At 42.2% G+C, this 19,741-nt stretch overlaps 1 protein-coding gene across 5 annotated transcripts in view; it reads right to left on the bottom strand.

The window, feature by feature from the left end:
* ZFAND3 (zinc finger AN1-type containing 3) overlaps positions 1 to 19,741 on the bottom strand; it is a 155,056-nt gene that overhangs the window by 62,218 nt on the left and 73,097 nt on the right. For 4 of the 5 annotated variants that reach the window (XM_085858363.1, XM_085858365.1, XM_085858364.1 and 1 more), the window contains one exon: positions 6,725 to 7,030. In XM_085858363.1, the coding sequence (XP_085714489.1) occupies positions 6,725 to 7,030 (306 nt within the window). Of the gene's footprint in view, positions 1 to 6,724; positions 7,031 to 7,406; positions 7,501 to 19,741 lie in introns of those variants that run through there. The other variant, XM_085858367.1, reaches the window with a different exon arrangement.

Genomic DNA, 19,741 nt, shown 5'->3' with positions numbered 1-19,741 from the left:
TCTTCTTACCATCTCCTTTCACATTTATTTTTATTCATTCTACTTCTTCCTTTTTCTATATTTGTCTCTTTCTTCATCTCGCTGTCTAGTGCAGCAGATTACTGAAATAATCTTTCACTTGGTGTTACAAGCACCAAATTTGGTATACATGCGCTCCAGGACCGATTCTCTCAGAAAAGTACGTTACCCAAGTTGAAAAACAAAATGGCCGCCATTTTTCAAGATGGCCGCCATTTGAAGTGGTTTGAATCTGTGTTTGAGCTGAATTTTGATGGAATAATGCTATTTTAACGTTCTATGCATCGAAATATATGTTTTTGAGTTAGAAAAATCCATTTCTGCACTTACAAAATCGTAATTATTGAAAACTAAGATGATATGGCCGGAATTAAATGATGACAGGCTCTTTTAGCGCTACATTTTGCAAAAAGAAAAAAATGAAGAATAATATAGCATATACAGCAGGAAATTATCTTTTGATTCACGTGGTGGATTAGTCAATCATTTAGTCCTCACATTTGCATGCACACAACTGTGTACACTTGAGACTGAAGCGATAGCATTTACATCGCCCTCGGCATTCCGTCTTGTAGCCACATTTTGTTAACTGCTGACAACTCTGGGCAATGGGTGGAAGGGTCGTCCAAAAGACTTGCCAGACCTCACCATCTTTCTGCCACCCCCAGTTAGCAGGGCTTTCAGTTTGCATTTTGCACACTGTTGCCTGGCCCCATATGCAGCCTGCTCGGTAGGCAGACCGTTTGACATGCTGTACGAGAGCTGCGCTTGTCGGTGGAATGCCATCATAAGACCTTTGCTTCCAAGCGAACAAGTCCAGTCTTGCCTCATCAACTTTGTCCATAGTGCTGTTCTTGTCATACATGGTGATGACAAACTTCTCAAGGACGTTGTAGTCTGAATTTTCCACGACTGGTGGGTACTGACTTAACTTCTTGAAGACAGGAGTCACTTGAGGGTAAACCTCCCATGCCTGCCATGCAGTTTTTTTGCCTTTTCCACGAAAAGCTGACAGAATATCACAGCCAGTGAAGGCGTGAAAGAACAGCATGCCACTGGATTTGTCTGGGCCAAGATTCACCACCATGTCATGAATTGGCAACCACTTAATGAACTGACCCTGGCCAAATTCAACCCACAGCATTTCCATGCCTGCGTCTTGGAGGGTAGCAAAAACACTGACTACAACAACAGAACATCTGTGTCACATGCTTTAATCAACACAGACGTCATCTGTTGCTTGGCTGCATGAAGAGCATGAGTGAAGATTCTGGAGTCGGCTTCCTCGTGGTTGCAAGGACTTAAGCCATCAAGACTGATGGATCTTTTGGAAAGAGCCTGATCTCATTTGGTCACAACAACGACATTGTCAGGACACATGGTCACTATCTTATCAGCAAGGAACCCAAAGAGCTGTCGTTGTTGTTGTTGTTGTTGTTGTTGTTGTTGTTGTTGTTGTTGTTGTTGTTGTTGTCTCTCAGGAAACTTTTCCAGTTAGGTGGCAGCTTGGTTTTCTCCATCACTCGGCATCAATCCCCTTTGCCTCTCTTTGATCCTGTTTCAGCCTTCAGGCTGGAAGTCCAATAAACATCAAAAACTATGTCTGTCCTCACGAAATTCGATGAGTACATCTGAATCTTTGGAACCACATCTAGGACAGCATATTCCTCAAAGGTCTTTGATGTCTTTGGCGGCAATGAATACACAAGAGAGGACCCATCAATGATAACAGCATCACATCCTGGTCGAGTTTCGGGAGGAGTAACTGTAGCTTCCAGAATTTTTGCAAGTTGCGACTTCTGACCAGTGTGGAGTTTCCCACTGTCACTCAGCGCTGCAGGGAAAGACTGGTTTTCATGTTGGAAAAACTCAAGCAGGTCACACTCTCATGCTTGGCAGTTAGAAAAATCTGCATTTTCTGCAAAAATGCAAAAAATTTTTTTTTGTTTTTCAATGTGGGTAACGTACTTTTCTGAGAGAATGGGTCCATGAGCACATGTATACCAAATTTGGTGCTTGTACCACCAAGTGAAAGATTCTTGTGGGATACTGACTTAATCTGCCCCACTGGTCGAAGAAGAAGTGAATTCTTGCTGAAAGTTTTCTGTCATGCTCACTTGGCTGGGTTTGAGGGTTGTGGAGTAGTGGCTGAAACTAGAATCCTATCCAGTGTCCTCCTGATGACTATCTTTGCTCTTTGGTTATTCGGGTTCCTTCTGATGACTCCAATGCATTACTTGGTCTTCCGTTTGATTATGTAGCATTTGTGTTTGACGATGGTGTATGTCGCTCTGAGGGCAGCATGTTTGTGATAAAAGCTCTCCTGCACGGGGTCTGAGTCGGAGTTCAGATGCGGTGATTGTACTCGTGCAAATGCCAAATAATCCCCCTCCTCAGGTACAGGCTCAGGATCCTCAACGGGAGACCCTGGTGATGAAGCAGGATAACTGGCAACCGAGAAGGGGGTTCTCATCATTTGCATGAAAGGCAAAGAGAGAATGGATCAAAGAGTTGGAGTTGATGTTCTATATCTTGATTTGAAGAAAGCGTTAGATGCCATCTCTCATGAAAAGCTGCTGTGGAAGCTGTACGCATATGGAATTCGAAGCAAAATGTATGCATGGATTAAAGCCTCCTTGACAGAGAGAGCGCAGACAGCAATAGTAAATGGCACAACAGCTGACTGATGCAGGGTGACAAATGGGATACCGCAAGGCCATCTTTATTATACTTTGCCCAAGTAAAATATATATTGGACCAACGGTATATTTGGTCCCGCATTATTTGCAGTCTTTATTAATGATCTCCCCGACATGATGGAAGGAACAGTTCAAATATTTGCAGATGACTCGAAGCTGTACAGCCCAGCCGGAACCACAGAGCAAACTGAAACAGTTCCACAAAAGGACTTGGACTGTGCAACTGGATAGTCTGACATGGAGAATCTGCCCTTGAACCGAGGTAAATCCAAGGTGGTACACAGAGGTAGAAACAACCTCAAACAGGAGTCCAGTATGAATCAAGTTTCAGAAAATAAAGTCAATGAGAAGAAAGAGGTGGGGTTTTTTTTGATACACAATGTCAAGGCTTGTATAAGAGCTAACACACAGAACGTATAACAAGGGGAGCAGGAGAGACAATAGGGATGGGAGAGAGACACACAAAACAATGGGGAATAGACACATGAGGAAATCTGTGGGAGATTTTTGTTTCTCCATTTTGACCCCTGTGACCCCAAGTCCTCACCTCCGAGGGCATGAACTGGGGGTCAAATAATTAAATAAAAAATTACATATTTCATGTGCCCCCCAATGTTGATTGCACATATAAAGTTTCATTAAAAACACTTTAAAATGTGCCTGTAATTGCATTCTCTGGTATTTGATCTTTTGACCCCGTCCAGGGGGCAGAGCCAAAATGATACTGCTCTTGCACATTCTTGTCACGAGATGATCAGAACTAGGAAGTTTGGTGAATTTCTGCCAAACCATTTATGAGGAGATTGCATGATGGATGGAAAGACATACAGAGACAGATGTATCAGATTACAGTATTTCCCCCTCCCCCCTATGTTTGAAGAAAAAAGTGTGGGGATAATAAATTACAACTGACGTAGATTTACCGAAACAGGAATTAGCTTCACAACCAAGACCAATTTGTGACATTAGTACTTGAATGGAATTCCTTAGTCTTGACGACATCTTGATACATCCTCCTGAGTATGGAACATTGAGATCAAGTCGTTTCCCGGTAAAGACGGTGTAAATACTGGTATCATTCAGGTCGTCCTTTACCTCAAAATGGAGAATGTGAGGATCGAGACAGATGAAATGAGAAGGGTACTCAGTGGAGCATACCACCAGGCTGAACAGTTTACATTTTGGCTGAACAGCTCACTGACAAGCCAGATCTGCATCCACACCTGAACCAAAATCTAATCGGCTTGTTCTTGTCAACGACCCAACTCCTCCACAAAGTTTCTTCCGAATCGGTCCATAACTGTTCGATATATAATTCTATATATCACTTTGGCACTCTCTCTCAATGATGAAGAATCATTAACAAAAAAAAAAATAGGAATTTCTCGTTTCCGGATCTTCACCAAAATCGAACCACTTGGTCTTATCACAACAATCAATAGGTCATCTTCACCTGTCTGCCACGTTTTAGCATAATCCGTCCATAACTTTTTGAGATCGTGCTATATATCGTTTTTGCCCCATCTCTCAATGGTGAAGAATCAGAAAAAAAATTCTGGTATTCAGATCCAGATGTACACCAAAATCTCATCAATTCATCCTTGTCACACGCACAACCTGTCCAAGTTTCATCCAAATCCATCCATCATTTTTTGAGATATCTTGTTCACAAACAAACAAACAAACAAATGAAAAATCGTGCTTCGCACGACACTTGGCGAATTAGTTGACTTTTCCGTGTGGTGGTCCAAGCTGTAATGTCATGGAATGTGTGGTGTTTATTTGTTCGTACATTAATAAAATGACGCGACGTCACAAATAACAATTATCAGGCGCGCGTTGTCATATCATGGTAACGGCAGCAGAATGAAAATTTTCACAACTCATTTAAAGCCACCATGTGACATTCAACAACTTATCATCGGTGCTTGTTGCCTTCATTGTGATCGTAGAAAATATTTGAAAATACCGAGGAACATTGCTTTTCAACCAGCTTTACGATCCCTTTATCAGGTTTGAAATATGTTGTAAAACAAAAATATGTATTTTATATGTGTGTTTTTCATGTTTTGGGTGACCCTGACCTTGACCTTGGGTCAATTTCAATCAAACTTTGAACACATGTTAATATTACATGCATAAATAGACAGTATAAGTTTCAATATAATAAGTGCAAAACTGTTTGAGAAATAGCCATGTGTAATTCACAAAATTACCCATTGGTTTATAATGGGCGATAATATAAAGTGATGCAGAATCCAGATCCTGATCTTGAACATCACCAAAAGTCACATATCTCTTTGCAGTGTGGATTTCTATCAGCTGTTAAAATTTCATTCAAATCGGTTAAGAATTGTGAACAGTAGAACGAATAGAATTTTTTGTAAATCACGCCAATAGCTAAAAACTGTGCATAATTTGTACTAACATGCATTTTAAAACATTTAGATATTCCATTGAAGTTTGTTTTGGCATCAACAGGAAGTCGCTACGACTTCCGGTCACTGAGTTATGTCCAAAAATGTGTTTTCACGTTGTGTGACGTCACGTCGTGACGTTTAGTCCGATTAAGACGGGGTTTGGATGCGGACCGTCTCAGGTGGATTGCCTATCAGGTGTAAAAATTTAAGAACGACTGGTCTCGCCGTTTGGGCTGTAGACGACCGGATAAACAAACAAACAAGCAGTCATAGACTGGTACTTACGAAATCGTCAAGACGACCTCTGACCTTGTCTAATAAAAGCATGAATCAGTCAGAAGCCCAAGGGGAGCTTGAATTCTGAATTCATTGTGGTCTACGATTTTACACTGTGGTTTGCAGATAATGAGTCCCAGACAAAAACTAGATTTCTTATAAAAATTCCATTTTTTTGTTTTTATTTTTTAAAAAGTGATTCAGTCCCAGCAGGATATGCCAGATAATAGGTGTATTACTTATCAGAAGAATCTGATAAAAGACTTATTATTTATTAAATTTTTCAGTTATTCATCGCTGTTCCAGAATTTTGACAACCGAGTTTTAAGCGTCCGAAGCGATCGCAAAAACCGAAGACAAAATTAAAATTGAAGTTAAAACGAACTTGTAACGTCGAGCGAAGCAAAAATACTCCATTTCTCCACATGAATTTACGGAATTATGTTTGACCTCACTGTGACCTTGACCTTTGACCGATTTTGACCAAAATCTAATCAGCACTAGCCATCACCCTCCTGAATCACGTGGTGTAATTTGACATTGGTAGCTTCTTCCGTTCGAGTTATCGTGCCTACAAAAAAACAAACAAACAAACAAACAGAAAGGAAAGGCATCAATATACTTCCGAAATCTTTAGATTTTGCAAGTAACAAACCAACAAACGGAACAGACCAACATACTTGACAAAATCAAAGATTTCGCCAAGTAACAAACAGACAAACAGGGGTGAATACATAACCTGCAGTGGCAGATGTCATGACTGAGAAAAGTGCATTGCTGATATATAAATATTTTTTGTAAGATGATGTAATATTCTGCAAGTATCACATCATCCAGGTATTATTACTTCATGCTCCATTCATCATCTATCATGGAATAGACCCGAGTCTGCATGACAAAATGAGTGATACATTAACTTTAAACTGCTGCAAGTCCAAGATATTACACAAATCATAATTATATTGTACTAATGTCACATCCTACATTACTATTCTGGTCAGTGGTCAATTATATGTCTGTTCAAGTCCAAGTGAAATGGAATTAGCTTTGCTATTATAACTCTATTGTGATTGCATTGCATGCTTTCCCTCACTTGCATTACACAAGCAGGGAATTTATTTAATCAAGACACTGAAAGTGCATCCCAATGTGGTGCAACTTATTTATCCAATACTTCTAACTTGGTGGGGAAAAAAAAAGAAGAGAAAATCGTAGTTATTTTGAGTTGTTGTGAATAGTTTTGTCGAGCAGGTTACAAGATGTTGAAATGCTCACACAAAGAACAGATGGTGTGTTGGCAAGAGAGTTTACCTGAAACACATCGAGGATTCTCCAAGGCAGCGAGTGAGGCTGTGAGTGCAGGGCAGACAGGATTGCTGAGATTTCTGAGGTGAGGTTCGCTGGCTCCTGACAATGACATTGTTGAAGATGGGCAGGAGGTATCTGTTGTTCCTGTCACTTTAGTCTCGACTACTTCAGAAATAGCACCTGAAGGCCAAGCAGGTGTCATGTTTGGCTGGCCACCATCAGGGAATGGAGACAGACCAGGCAAGTTGGAAGCAGAAGCCATAGACACCAGCGATGCAGATTTGGAAGCCTCCTGACCTTTTTGGTAATCTGAAAAAAGAAAAAGCAAAACCTACTGACATCAAAGCTTGTAATCTCATCAAGTGTTTGATAATAAACACAGCGGTACACGTAAAAGTTGGGCTTTGATTGTGAAAAGATCAAGACAAGGTTGACCACTGTAAGAGAAAAGTTGTTCGCAATCAGCCAAACACTTCTGATCTTTTTTAATACAATATGTATGTATACACACACACCCAATTATATACTGTATATAATTTTATATATATATATATATATATATTTTTTTTTCATTGTGATATCATTATCTTGGAGAAATGTTCGTGCTGATAATCCACAAAGTTTGCCTCAAGTCGTTAGTAGGAAAGAGCTTAGCTTTTTGCGCTAACTCAGCATGTTCAGTTACCGAATAGGAGTTGTGCTTGCTGAGATCGCCACGAGCAGCAATAAACGAAACCTCACTCCCTCAGCATCAAATGTCAGGCTCAGAAAGAAATGCACCTTCCCAAAGATGTACCTAATTGGTTTGACGGACCACCAGCGGTGCAGCATAGGAAGAGAAGAAGAAGAAAGAGGGGAAAAAATCTTAGGCTGTCGGAAGCAGCCCTACAGGAAGAAAAACTTTAACAAATGAGAAATTAACAAATGTAGAAATTGGCATCGTTTTAGGAGAGGAAAAAAAAAATCCAAATTCTGAACTGCAAAAATTGTTTTACATACAGGGTGGTATAAAGTACGTGCCAGATCTCAGTGGGAAAAGATTTGGAAACACTATCCAGCTCTGCAGAAACTCTGGGGGGAGAAGGGGTAGGTGGTAAGAAGCAATGCCACAATGCAAGGAGGGATATAATGGGTAACTTTTCCACCTTTAAAAAGAAAAAGTGTAAAAGTTTAAAAGAGAAAAAAAAAAAAAACACAGAAGAAGAAAAAAAAAATAAGAAAACTGCCATGATGAGAAAGTCGGCCCGGATGTTTAAATTAAATATGCACAAAGGCATCAAGTCTCCTGCACTGTCGATCCTAATCAGCATATTTATGAAGAAAAAAAGAAAGAAAAAAAACTTTCCCTAGCAGAGTTATGAGGATAGTACGGAACTAGCGAAATAACATGAAGCTCTATAGCACAAATGTATTACCAGGAGTCAGAGCCGCACAACTTGCAGGAAACCAACATTCAATTAGTTAAATACCCCATACAACCTGATAAAGAATCAAGCAAAACATGTGTGAGGAGAACACTTTCTGCACCCTGCGGGTCATGTCCGTATTTTTTTTATTTTTATTTTTTATTTTTTTAAGGGTAGCAGTTGTCGGCATTCCCTCTGTATGAGGATATCAAAGTATGGGTTCATCAATGACTTTTGAGATGGCTGTAGAGGTCGTCTTGATTGCCATGTCCAGTAGCAGATGTGGCCAGGTTGTTCTTGGAGGAAGGGTTGCCCTCGCATTGTGATCCTGTTCGCGCTTTTCTTTCACAATCGCTCATCGGCTTCAAGAGCAAGGCGATTCACCTCAAAACGGGTGACCACTGCGATCTGTTGCTGATCTTTTCCTCTCGGTTGCATATCTTAAGAAAAGTAACATTGACATCAGGATCTCTTCATAACATTTTCTCTAGCCCTGACTGAGCTGGGAGTATAGGACTTGCTTTGATAGTCGCGTGTCAGACATTTGTCTGCACCGACCAAACCATTAGAGATGACACTTTATGATCATTGCCTCAAGACTGGTGGGCTTGGTTTTGGAAAGAATACTGGCTTTTGCACATCGATCTTCCCAATTGACTTAAAAAATCTTTGTAAGACAGCGTTGATGGTGTCGAGTAAAGATGTATTTTACTGTAACACCCAAAACAGGCACTGTGTACAAGAAGCTTTCATATACGAGCAGACAAGTTTTTCATATGGATATTCTGATCAATTGCTGTTTATGCATGTGCTATATATATATATATATATATATATATATATATATATATATATATATATATATATATATATATATATATATATATATATATATATATATATATATATATATATATATTTACGAATTTGGAAGCCTTGTGCACACAGACAGACAGCCGTCCCCGGAGCTTAGTTATTTCGATAAGTATGTGCTTCGTGTTAGAATCCATCCCCTATGTCTAATGGGAATTAAGTGTGCATGCGCTGCGAAGTTATTTTATAGATAGGATTTTTACACTTACTACAACTACAACAACAACTTTCAATGAGGACATCTGCCTTCGCTTCCTTCCACCATCCTCCACTGGCACCATTGCACACGTGCGTGTCAGCACGTGCGTGGGCAGAGTTCACAAGGACCTGACGTCTCCCTCGCACAATCCGGGGCATGCGAGCGAGGTTGCCGATGGTCGACCAATAAGCATAGCCCACGCAGGACCATATTACTCTCCTTGTTTGAGGGGCGGTCCGCCGCGACGGCCATCATGCCCCCCCCCCCCAGGTCCAATCAGCCGGCTTGGCACCCTTTTGGCCATTCACGGGGGCGACGAGCGAATCGCGCAACGGAACCGTCCAATGAGGCGGCGAGTGGTGAGGAAAGAAATCCCTCCCTCCTGAAGAGGAAGAAGTGGTGGTCTGGACCAGCGAGTGGAGAGACAGTGTGCTCGTGGCAGGAGCGTTGGCCAGTTCGCGAGATTGTGGCGTTTTTCAAAGCAACGAGGATCGTGTGTGAGACGGTCCTGGTGGGAGAGGACATTCTCAGTCCAGGCATTTTCCAACCTGGCATCCAAAGCCAGCGAGTGGTTGTCGATGAGGGCCCTGCAGACGGTCGTGGACTTCAGGTCGTGGGTTCGAGTCCCACCGTGGTGTTTCGAGTCGGTGTGACCACACGAGGCGGGGCAGGTACCCCGGGCCGGCTCTACCGACTGAAGACCCATTGGGTCTATTTTCTTTTTGGGTGTGTGTGTCTGTGTGTAGGCCCATCTGTAAGCATGAATTAAGTGCTCTTCGCTTGTACATTATTTGCATTTCTTCTTATAGTCGGATAACTCTGCTCCTTGTGTGTTCCCTTCCCCCCCCCCCCCAATTATAAATAAATCCCGTTAAATGTTTCAGCTCGTTCCTGTGTTTCTTTATTGATTTAGCACCGACGGACCTCGGTAACCACCCACTCGGGTTAAGTACGGTTCGAGCACGCTTATGGCTCGTTCCACCCGAGCTCCGCCAAGGGTGAATTTCCCCGGTAGTTTGGACAACGTGGGTATTTAGGTAAATTGAAATTGGCAATAGACCCTATCCCACGCGGTCGACCTATTGGCGATCTTCAGTCCGATAAGGGACCCGTCGGCTCCGAAGTTATCCGGGATGACGACCTATAAATTCCGGGTGTTCGGTGGAGCCGACTCTACTGCTCCATCTAGCGGTCGTGCTTGCCGCCGAAACAATATATATATATATATATATATATATATATATATATATATATATATATATATATATATATATATATATATATATATATATATATATATATATATATATATATATATTTATATATATATATATATATATTTATATATATATATCTCAAGAGCTTTTGAACAGGAAATACGCCGGCATTAGGAATAAAGCAAGCAGACATGTACTAATAGTTAATTATGTTATGCTGCAAACACGTTATCGGCCAAATACAGATGGTTTCAAGACCCAAAGGAATTGAGATTACTTCCGGGATGTAAGCCGAACAAGAAAGCAACAGCAACTATACCTTCGGTATTATAATTCAGTTGTCTTTTTTTGTTTGATTGCATTTACAAACTACTTAGACACTGATGAAAAAAAAAATCCATATTTATAGACCCTTTGAGCTTTTTATTTATTTGGCCCATAGCTTGACACAAAAGGACAGTTTCAATGGGATATGGAAAGAAGAAGAAAAAGAAGTCAGCCACAGAAAAAAGAAAAGAAAAAAAAAATCAAAAAAGGCAATCCTACCCATTATTAGGGCAGATGAACTGATGTTTAAATGCAGCTTGATGCAAATTCAAAAAAAGAAAGTTAAAGTTTTCATGTAATCTTAACTTAAATTTTTCTTTTTTTTCTCACAAAAAAAACCTCCAAATGAACCAAAAGGAAGCTGTTTAGATGATGTCGACAGTTATACAGAGTGTTTCTAAAAGACCGGGACAACTGGTTGTTAATATACAGGATTTAGAACCACAAATGATACAACACTACCCTTTGGTTTATATGATGCAGAAACTCACAAAGTTTTGTGCAAACCATCAATACACTTCAATGTGAGCTCCATTTGTCGCTCGCAGGACATCAAGGTGGTACACGAGTTCTTGCCATGTTCGACTCAGCATGTTTGTGTCCACCAGTGTGCATACAGCTGTGATCCGAGAACGAAGATCCTGCAGGTTTGCCACCTTGGTGTTGTCGACAACATCTTTGACAAACCCACACAGAAATATATATCAGGTTGCAGGTCTTCAATCTGCAGGAAAGCAAATCCTTCCAACATGTTTATTTAAATTGTTGGGGTCAATGTATCCTCCACAAAGAAAAACGGACCCACCAAGCGGTCATGGAGAAGGCCACAACACATTGACCTTTGGACTGTTGCATATGTGTTCAATGATCATGTGGGGGTTTTCAGAGCCCCAGATCCTCACATCGTGCCGGGTGACCTTCCCCGGTGACCATGAAAGCAAGCCTCGTCTGTGAACATGACCTTTTCAGGTAATCTTCGTCATCCTTTATGCGACTGAGAATTTCCAGGGTAAACACCTTGCATTTGGGTCCATCATTTGGTTTGAGTTCCTGCAGAATCTGCACTTTATAAGCATAAAGCTTCAGTCTTTTATGCAAAATCTTGTGTACAGTGGTGGTTGGTAGACCCAGTTCTCTGGATGTGCGTCGGATTGATTTTCTGGGACTTTGTTGAAATGATTCACTCACTCATTCAACTTCTGCTGTACTTGTGCTTGGTTGACCGGTACTTTTCTGTTTCTGACCACTTCCAGTCTCCTTAAACCTTTTGCATCAATTTCTGATACTAATCTGCGATGGCAGATTCCATCCATACCTTGTATTGCAATTACGCTGAACTTGCATGTCGGATCTTGTCTCTGAACCATTCGACGCACTGAGCTTTCTCTTGTGGAGTCGCCATTTTATTTTACATTAAACCACCAGACCTGAAAATAAAGAAAACTTTATGAGTTTCTGCATCATAACATAAACAAAGGGTATCGTATCATTTTGTGGTAGGTACTAAATATATTAACGACCAAAGTTGTCCAGGTCTTTTCGGAGCACCCTGTACAACTGGCAACAGTACTCTATGAGGACTCAAAATAAAATTGAAAGAAAGATCACCTTCGTTGGTGGAGGCAATTGAAAAAAATAATCACACAGATTCAAGGACGGATAATCTAAGATGAGGTTGTTGGAGAAAAGAAAGGATTTTATATCAGCTGCAATAATGGATTCCATGACCTTGCAGATTGAAAGTAAGCTGATGGGTCTGGAGTCAAGGTGATCCGTTTTTGCACCTTTCTTTTTGCAGTGATGTTGGCCGATTTCCAAGCAGATAGATGATGATCTCGGGCAAATGATCGAGTGAAAGGGGCAGACAGAGGATGTGCACGAGCATCAGAGTAGGTTTTTAGGACACGTGAACTGACAGTTCGGTCCAGTTGCAGAGTCAGAGTCAAGGGTTGAAATAACCTTCTCCACCTTCTCAAGTGCAAATAATCCAGCAGTTGTGTACGACAGTGAAGGGTGGGTACCGAGAGTGAACGGTTGGGGCCACAATTTGAAGCAAACACAAGATTGAGGCTTTTAGCCTTCTCACGAGCAGAAGTGGTTGTGGTGCCATTTGAAGAGAGGGAAGGGATGGAAGGGGAGCATACACCAAAGACAGACTTAGCAAGGTGCCACCAGATTTTAGAGGTGGGAGACAGGTTTGAAAGTACAATCTTGAGGTGAGATAGATGTTTTCTGGCTCTTCTGAGAGTGGACACACATTTGTTGTGGATTTTTTGGAATGCACTGAGATTACCGTTAGTCGGATTTGCCTTCCAGGAAGAGAAGGCAAGATCTTTTGGGGCAGCTGCCTCACCACAAGATTCAGTGTGCCATGGGCGAGATGAAGGGAAGGATAACTGAAGACGAGATGGGATGAATCTGTGTATAGGTCAGAGCTGGTTTCTGAGGGAGAATTCCCAGGTTGAGTTAATATCAGGGGCAGCAGATATGGGAGACTAGTCCTGAAGAGAGATGGTTGCTGATTCTATAAACAATTGTTTTTTTTCGATCCTCGTGAAGGATCTCTAAGTCTGCCTCACGTTGTTGTTCTTGTGGACTGTTTTGTTTCACAGCCTACAATTTTCATCGAAACTTCCTGAAACTTGGCATATATATGTAAAGATAACCTGCGCAGACAGTAATCATCTCCGATTTTGAAAATTCCTCCTAGAAAAAAAGTTATGACGTCAAAATATCACCGCTAATGGAAATCGCCGAAAAAATTATCTCCGAAACTGGGCAAGCTTTTTGAATTCTGTTTACGGGAATCGAACAGGGCATTAGCAGAGATGAATCACTATGACGTCGTATCAATTTTTATGACGTCATACCTATTTTTTGACATTTTTTGTTTCACAACCCAGAGCTTTCATCGGATCTCCGTGAAACTTGCCACGTATATGCAGAAAGCCCACGCGCAGGCAGTAACCATCTCCGATTTTGGAAATTCTTCCTAGAAAAAAAAATTAACGTCATAATATCACCACTAATGGAAATCGCCTATACCATTATCTCCGAAACTAGTTTATTTCACAGCCTACAGTTTTCATCGAAACTTCCTGAAACTTGGCATATATATGTAAAAATACCCTGCGCAGACAGTAACCATCTCCGATTTTGAAAATTCCTCCTAGAAAAAAAAGTTGACTTCAAAATATCTCAGCTAATGGAAATCGCCGAAAAAATTATCTCCGAAACTCGGCAAGCTTTTTGAATTCTGTTTGTGGGAATCGAACAGGGCATTAGCAGAGATGAATTACCGCACATATGATAAATCACTATGACGTCATATCAATTTTTATGACGTCATACCTATTTTTTGACATTTTTTGTTTCACAACCCAGAGCTTTCATCGGATCTTCGTGAAACTTGCCATGTATATGCAGAAAACCCACACACAGGCAGGAACCATCTCCGATTTTGGAAATTCTTCCGAGAAAAAAAGTTAACGTCATAATATCGCCACTAATGGAAATCGCCTATACCACTATTTCCGAAACTAGGCAAGCTGTTTGAATTTTGTTTGCGGGAATCAAGCCGGGCATTAGCACAGATAATTTATCGCAAACCTGATACATCACAATGACGTCATATTCGTTTTTATGATGTCATCATTAAGAGGACGAGGATCTTAGCTCATTCGAGCTTGTTTTTCTACATAGGACTTTGTAATGTTTGTTGAGGCTTGGCAATAATTGTAAATGTAGAGGGAAAAGGTTGACAAGTGTTAATGTTGAAGTTCGATGATATAACCTGTGGAAAGAATGCGATTGCTTGGGAAAGTTCACGCTGCTTTCAGATATGGAGCCACCTCATCTGGCAGTAACGAGCAGTTTCTGGCACCGTCTGAATATGTAATCGTCTCATATTTATGAGTGCTTTCTCTCGTTAGGGGCTGTTGGGAATGATAGTGAGCTGTGGATATGTGGAAAAGCAGAACCCAGAGAGGAGGGGCAGGGGTTGGGGAGCATAGAAAAGAGTCAGTCATCATTTGCTTTGGGCAGTGCTGTGTTGGTGTGTTGCAGTGTTCATACTTTAAAAAAAAACAAACAAAAAAAAACAACGTGCTTGGATCAAAGAACCTTGGTGGACCAGTTGGACATCAATCGATCAAAGAACCTTGGTTTTTGCGCCTATCGATTTTATTTGTTTTGCTGTATTTTGATTGATTGCCACTAAAAGTTGGTTTGTTTTGTTGCTAACCCTATTCATTCATTCCCATCGACACAACTTGACCACACTCGTTTTTTTGGCTTTCCCCCTTGTCTTAACACCTGCATACAAAAGAAACCAGCTCTCAGCTTTGGCTGTTGGGACCAATCATGCCAAAAATAAATAAAAAGGCTCTTTCAAATTAAAAACAATTGGTTCTCAAATTCTAAGCCACATACTGCGTCAGGTTATACAAATCCCACCGATCCACAGAACACCTCTCATTACAGTGCTTAAGTTTATGACAAAGCACAACTAAAACCGTACAGATCAAATTCATAATTACGTTGGTGTCACAAGGGTGCACTATGAAATCCTGCCCAGCACAGTCCCTATTCTGCACCACAAAAGAAAAATCCATTATTCATGTTGAACACAAGCATTGCTTTCCATTTTGCATCATCATCACACCTCATTCTGCTCCCACACCAGGCTGTACAATTTTGAGATAAAAGTGTTGTCAAAAGTAAGATGAGCACACTGTTCACAGCAATTTTTGTTGAGAGTAAAACTGGTATGTGAAATGTCCTTTGTTGTGGTCTTAAAAGCCTGTGTCAATGGCCTTGCTCAGAACAATTAAGCATGGTGTGACATTCAAAATTCTCCCACACAAGAGTATTAAAAAAAGTAGCAACAAAAATGTAAATGCAGACATTGAAAAAGTAAAGTCTGCAAAGCGGTTTTTGTAAAAAGATTGAGGAAGCATGATGTCATCTTGTGCACAAGTTTATCTCGGGTTTGGGAATGCATATTCCACTCCTCACCCCACACGCAGACACAATGTCTCTACATCTTCCTGCACACACATTTAAGTGTTTTTTTTGTATACATTGTCAAGGCTCGTACGAGAGCAAACACACAATGCACAGCGAGGGGGACATGAGACAAGAGGGGCAGGAGAGGAAAGGACAAAACAGTGGGGAACAGAGACATTAGGCGATCTGTGGAAGGGAGAGGTATGGGGCAGGAACACGGGGTATACAAGATGGACATTACAGGGACTTTTAGGAAGGAAAGCAGGGAATTTGAAGGAGGTGGGTTTGGGGTGGATTAACGGGGGTAGAAAAGATCGAGGTTTTGGATGGAGGAAGATAAGAGGTGGTGCTGAATGGATGTTTTGAAGGCCTGGAAGGAAGAATGGGATTGAAGAGAGTGTGGGAGTTTATTCCAAAGGCAGGAAAAAAGAGGAATGAAAGAGCAAAGTTGTGTGGTAATTCGTGATTTTGGTAGTTTTACCAGAAGGGGGTTGCTGGTGGACTTTGAGCGCCCTGCGGAAATATGGGGGGGGGCATATATTGCAGACAGAGCGGGGGGGGGGGAGGCAAGACCGGAGAGGAGATGGTAGAAGACAGAAAGACCACTGACCTGCCTGCGGTGAGAGAGTAAGAGGCCCAAACTCAGCCTCACCGCGGGAGATACCAATGATTCCAAATGCCTTGGTTTCCACAGCATGAAGCCGAGAAAGGTGAGAGGCAAGAGCACGAGCCCAGAGTGGAGAGCTGTCCTCCATCAGGCTGCGGACGAAAGCTTTGTATGTGGTCAGGAGCTCAGGAGGGCCGAGGAAGGACTTTGCACGATGGAGGATTCTCAGTCGGTGACTGACTTTGGAGGCCAGGTGACTGACTTTGAAAATGTGGCTTTCCCGGGAAAGATAATGGCCGATGGTGAGACCCAGAAGCTTGAATGAAAGGACTTCTTCCAGAGGATTGTTGAGAAAGTAGATGTGGGGAGGGGGGGGTCGAAACGGTCCTTTCGGAGAGACATAGTGAGTGTGAGATTTGTTCGGATTAAAAGACATGTTCCACGTGTTGGACCAGTTTGTGATCTTACCCAGGTCTGCAGTGAGCGAAGAAGCTGCTGCTTGCCGGTCTGAGGGATGACAGATGGTACGGCAGAGGGTGGAGTCATCAGCAAAGAGGTAAAGAGGATTTTCCAGAGAGTCGGAGAGATCATTGATAAAAACCAGAAAAAGAACAGGGCCCAGAACGCGACCTTGAGGAACTCCAGCCTGGACAGGAAGAGGGGATGAGAGAACTTCATTAAGGGCCACACGTTGGCTGCGACAGGAGAGGAAGTCTGCGAGCCATGAGTGGAGATGGCCTTGGATACCGTAGGAAGAGTTTGTTAAGCAGGGCAGGGTGCCAGACCGTGTCAAAAGCACGCGATATGTCTAGGGATATGACCGATTTCATGTCCGGCATTGAGTATCTCCATCCATTGTTGTAAGAGTAGAAGCAGAATATCCAGGGTAGAGTGACCTGGTCTGAAACCAAATTGATGATCGGAAATCAAGCCATTGGAGAACAGCCGCATGCGGCTATGCCGTGAAGGTAAGGGATAAGCCCAGGAAAGCTCCATTAAGTGTTAGAACAAAACAACACTATCCCAACAACACACTCTATCCACAAAACAAACACTATCCTTATCTCCGCTCTTCCTTCATGTGTGGGCTGCATTGTTCATTGGACTTGTGATCGTAGAATATGGTTCTGTGCTCTATGGAGACGGTGCATAGATGTACACTCATTGGCTCTCCGTTGAGCATCTCACAGCTCCTGGTCGCTTCGAGAGATTGTCTTTCCTTGGCTCATCTCTAACCTGCATGCACAGTTGCAAGGCCTTGCTTTCGCTTTCCTCAGGCGAAAAATGGAATGACTAGTCTATTTTATTCCCGTTACTCCCTTATGGCTGTTCACGTAACAACATTGCTTCTTCTCTCTTCCTCGATACCCCTCCTATCCTTCCTTTGTCCTTGCTTAAAATCCTTTGTAATTAACATGTCACATATGGTGGTTGCTTTTCATGCACCACAAAGCACAATTTGGCTCTCTCTTTCTATTCTCTCAAATGATCATTTAACAGTCTTGACATATATATCGGATGCAACCCGTTATTCGGAAATTTCCTTTTTATATTATGAGCCCAACCATGCAGCAGCACACGCAACCACATTATAAGTCACCACACCACAGACAACCTCAAATTCAGAAGAGGAGAGAAAGAACATCATTCCCATTTTCAAACCATTTGGGTAGGAATACCCATTTAAAAAGAAGTAGTGTTGACTCTGGGGAGGACCTCAACTCGAGGATGATTGAACAGCCGCAGGTGGCTATGCCTGGCAAGCGCACCAATGGGAACACACTGTTGCAAAATATCAAGCCATGACCTTTGCTCCTGGGAAGGAGGGAACGGAAATGAACTAGTAGCAACCCAGCAACGACATAGGAGGGAAGCGGCTGGAGAAAGAACGGAAGAAGATAAATACGCAGCGTTTGGGAAAACACAATATAGAACTGGACAGTATAAAGATGTTTACATCAGCATATGACAAGCCCTTTTCATGGCTCATCCACAGCAGAAGAGGGCTGGTGCCCATCCAGCCACAACAGCTCATTGAACTGCCCTGCATCCAAGCCACCGGAACTTATGATCTGCTGGAATGGAACGAGGACATGAACACAATTACAGTCTTATGGAATGATAAAACCTACCAACGGATTGTTAGAGGAGACTCGAGTCGCCTGGCAAAGAAAAACGCAAAACAAGCACCAGCGGGGGCACTTTGAACAAGTCGGATTCAAATGGGGTAAGCACGCATCTCTAATTTCCCGAGTTTCATGGGCCCCAACAGAACCCTTTTGGAGTTTGGTTGTGAAGTAATATGGGAAAACAGAAACTTCCCTGAAAAAGGTAAGATATTCTTTGAGGTGCTCTCACCTATGAGACTTGCACCAGTGAAACCACCGAACACCTATGTGGCTTTAGCCACCGAGATAGCCAATATCCAAAATCGGAGTGACTGTTGGGTTTGTATGGAACCTCTGAAGGGGTCCACGACTGGCCTCCACTTAGTAGTTTTACCATTGACTGTCTTTGAACATCTCAGCAACCTGGTGGGGGGCCTGGTAGCTCGAGCAGACAGCGACTACACAAGATGGGTTTTTGCACCCAAGAATACAGGGGCCGATACGAGCCAGGTCCCATCTCCCCTCTGGGTGGAGGACACCAGTGATGGTGTGTTTCACGGGAAAAGGAGTTCACCCCTTGGGACAGTCCATGTGCGAGTTTTCCCTTCCCGTGCCGACTCAGCATAAGCAAACAATAACAATCTCGAATCCGGATCGCCATGCCAGGGAACAGGTGACGTTCACTATAACGCTAGCGCTTTACCACAACAACTATAGAGTATGGGGTTTGTATGGAACAACTATATACAAAACTCTCTATAGGTGGGAGAAGGCCATTTGGGTTTTTCATGCCACAGGCCGGCACGACTATGAATAGCGTAAGAATAGATAAACTTGCACTGGCTTTAGAATATATCGCTAATGTATCCATGGCTTATTATACGGAATTATCAGGTGTGTTAGTATTAATGAGTACCATGGTAATGCAGAATAGAGTAGCTTTAGATATGCTTTTGGCAGAGCAAGGATGGGTGTGCAGGATGATTGAAGGAGAATGTTGCGTCTGCATTCCGGATCCTACGAACATAACTAACCGTGCGGTGGCCCGACTAAAAAAAGTTGCAAACGCCCTCACTAGCGACCGAATGGATCGCGAGGAGGGTTATGAATGGTGGAGATCCATATTCCAGGGCTGGGGAGGTTGGTTGCTGCGCTTAATAGGGTCAGCACTTCTAATCATCGTGGTGGTGATTTTTGGAGTATTTCTGATTAAGATTTTCATTACCATTTGTTTAAAGAAATGCTGTGAAGCCTCACCCCTCACCCAGGCCATCGT

This window comes from Eptatretus burgeri, chromosome 15 (genome assembly GCF_056783735.1).
Source record: "Eptatretus burgeri isolate ZD-2024b chromosome 15, Ebu_testis_v1, whole genome shotgun sequence".
In the NCBI taxonomy this organism is placed as follows: domain Eukaryota; kingdom Metazoa; phylum Chordata; class Myxini; order Myxiniformes; family Myxinidae; genus Eptatretus; species Eptatretus burgeri.
This window is presented reverse-complemented; position numbering and strand designations above follow the sequence as displayed.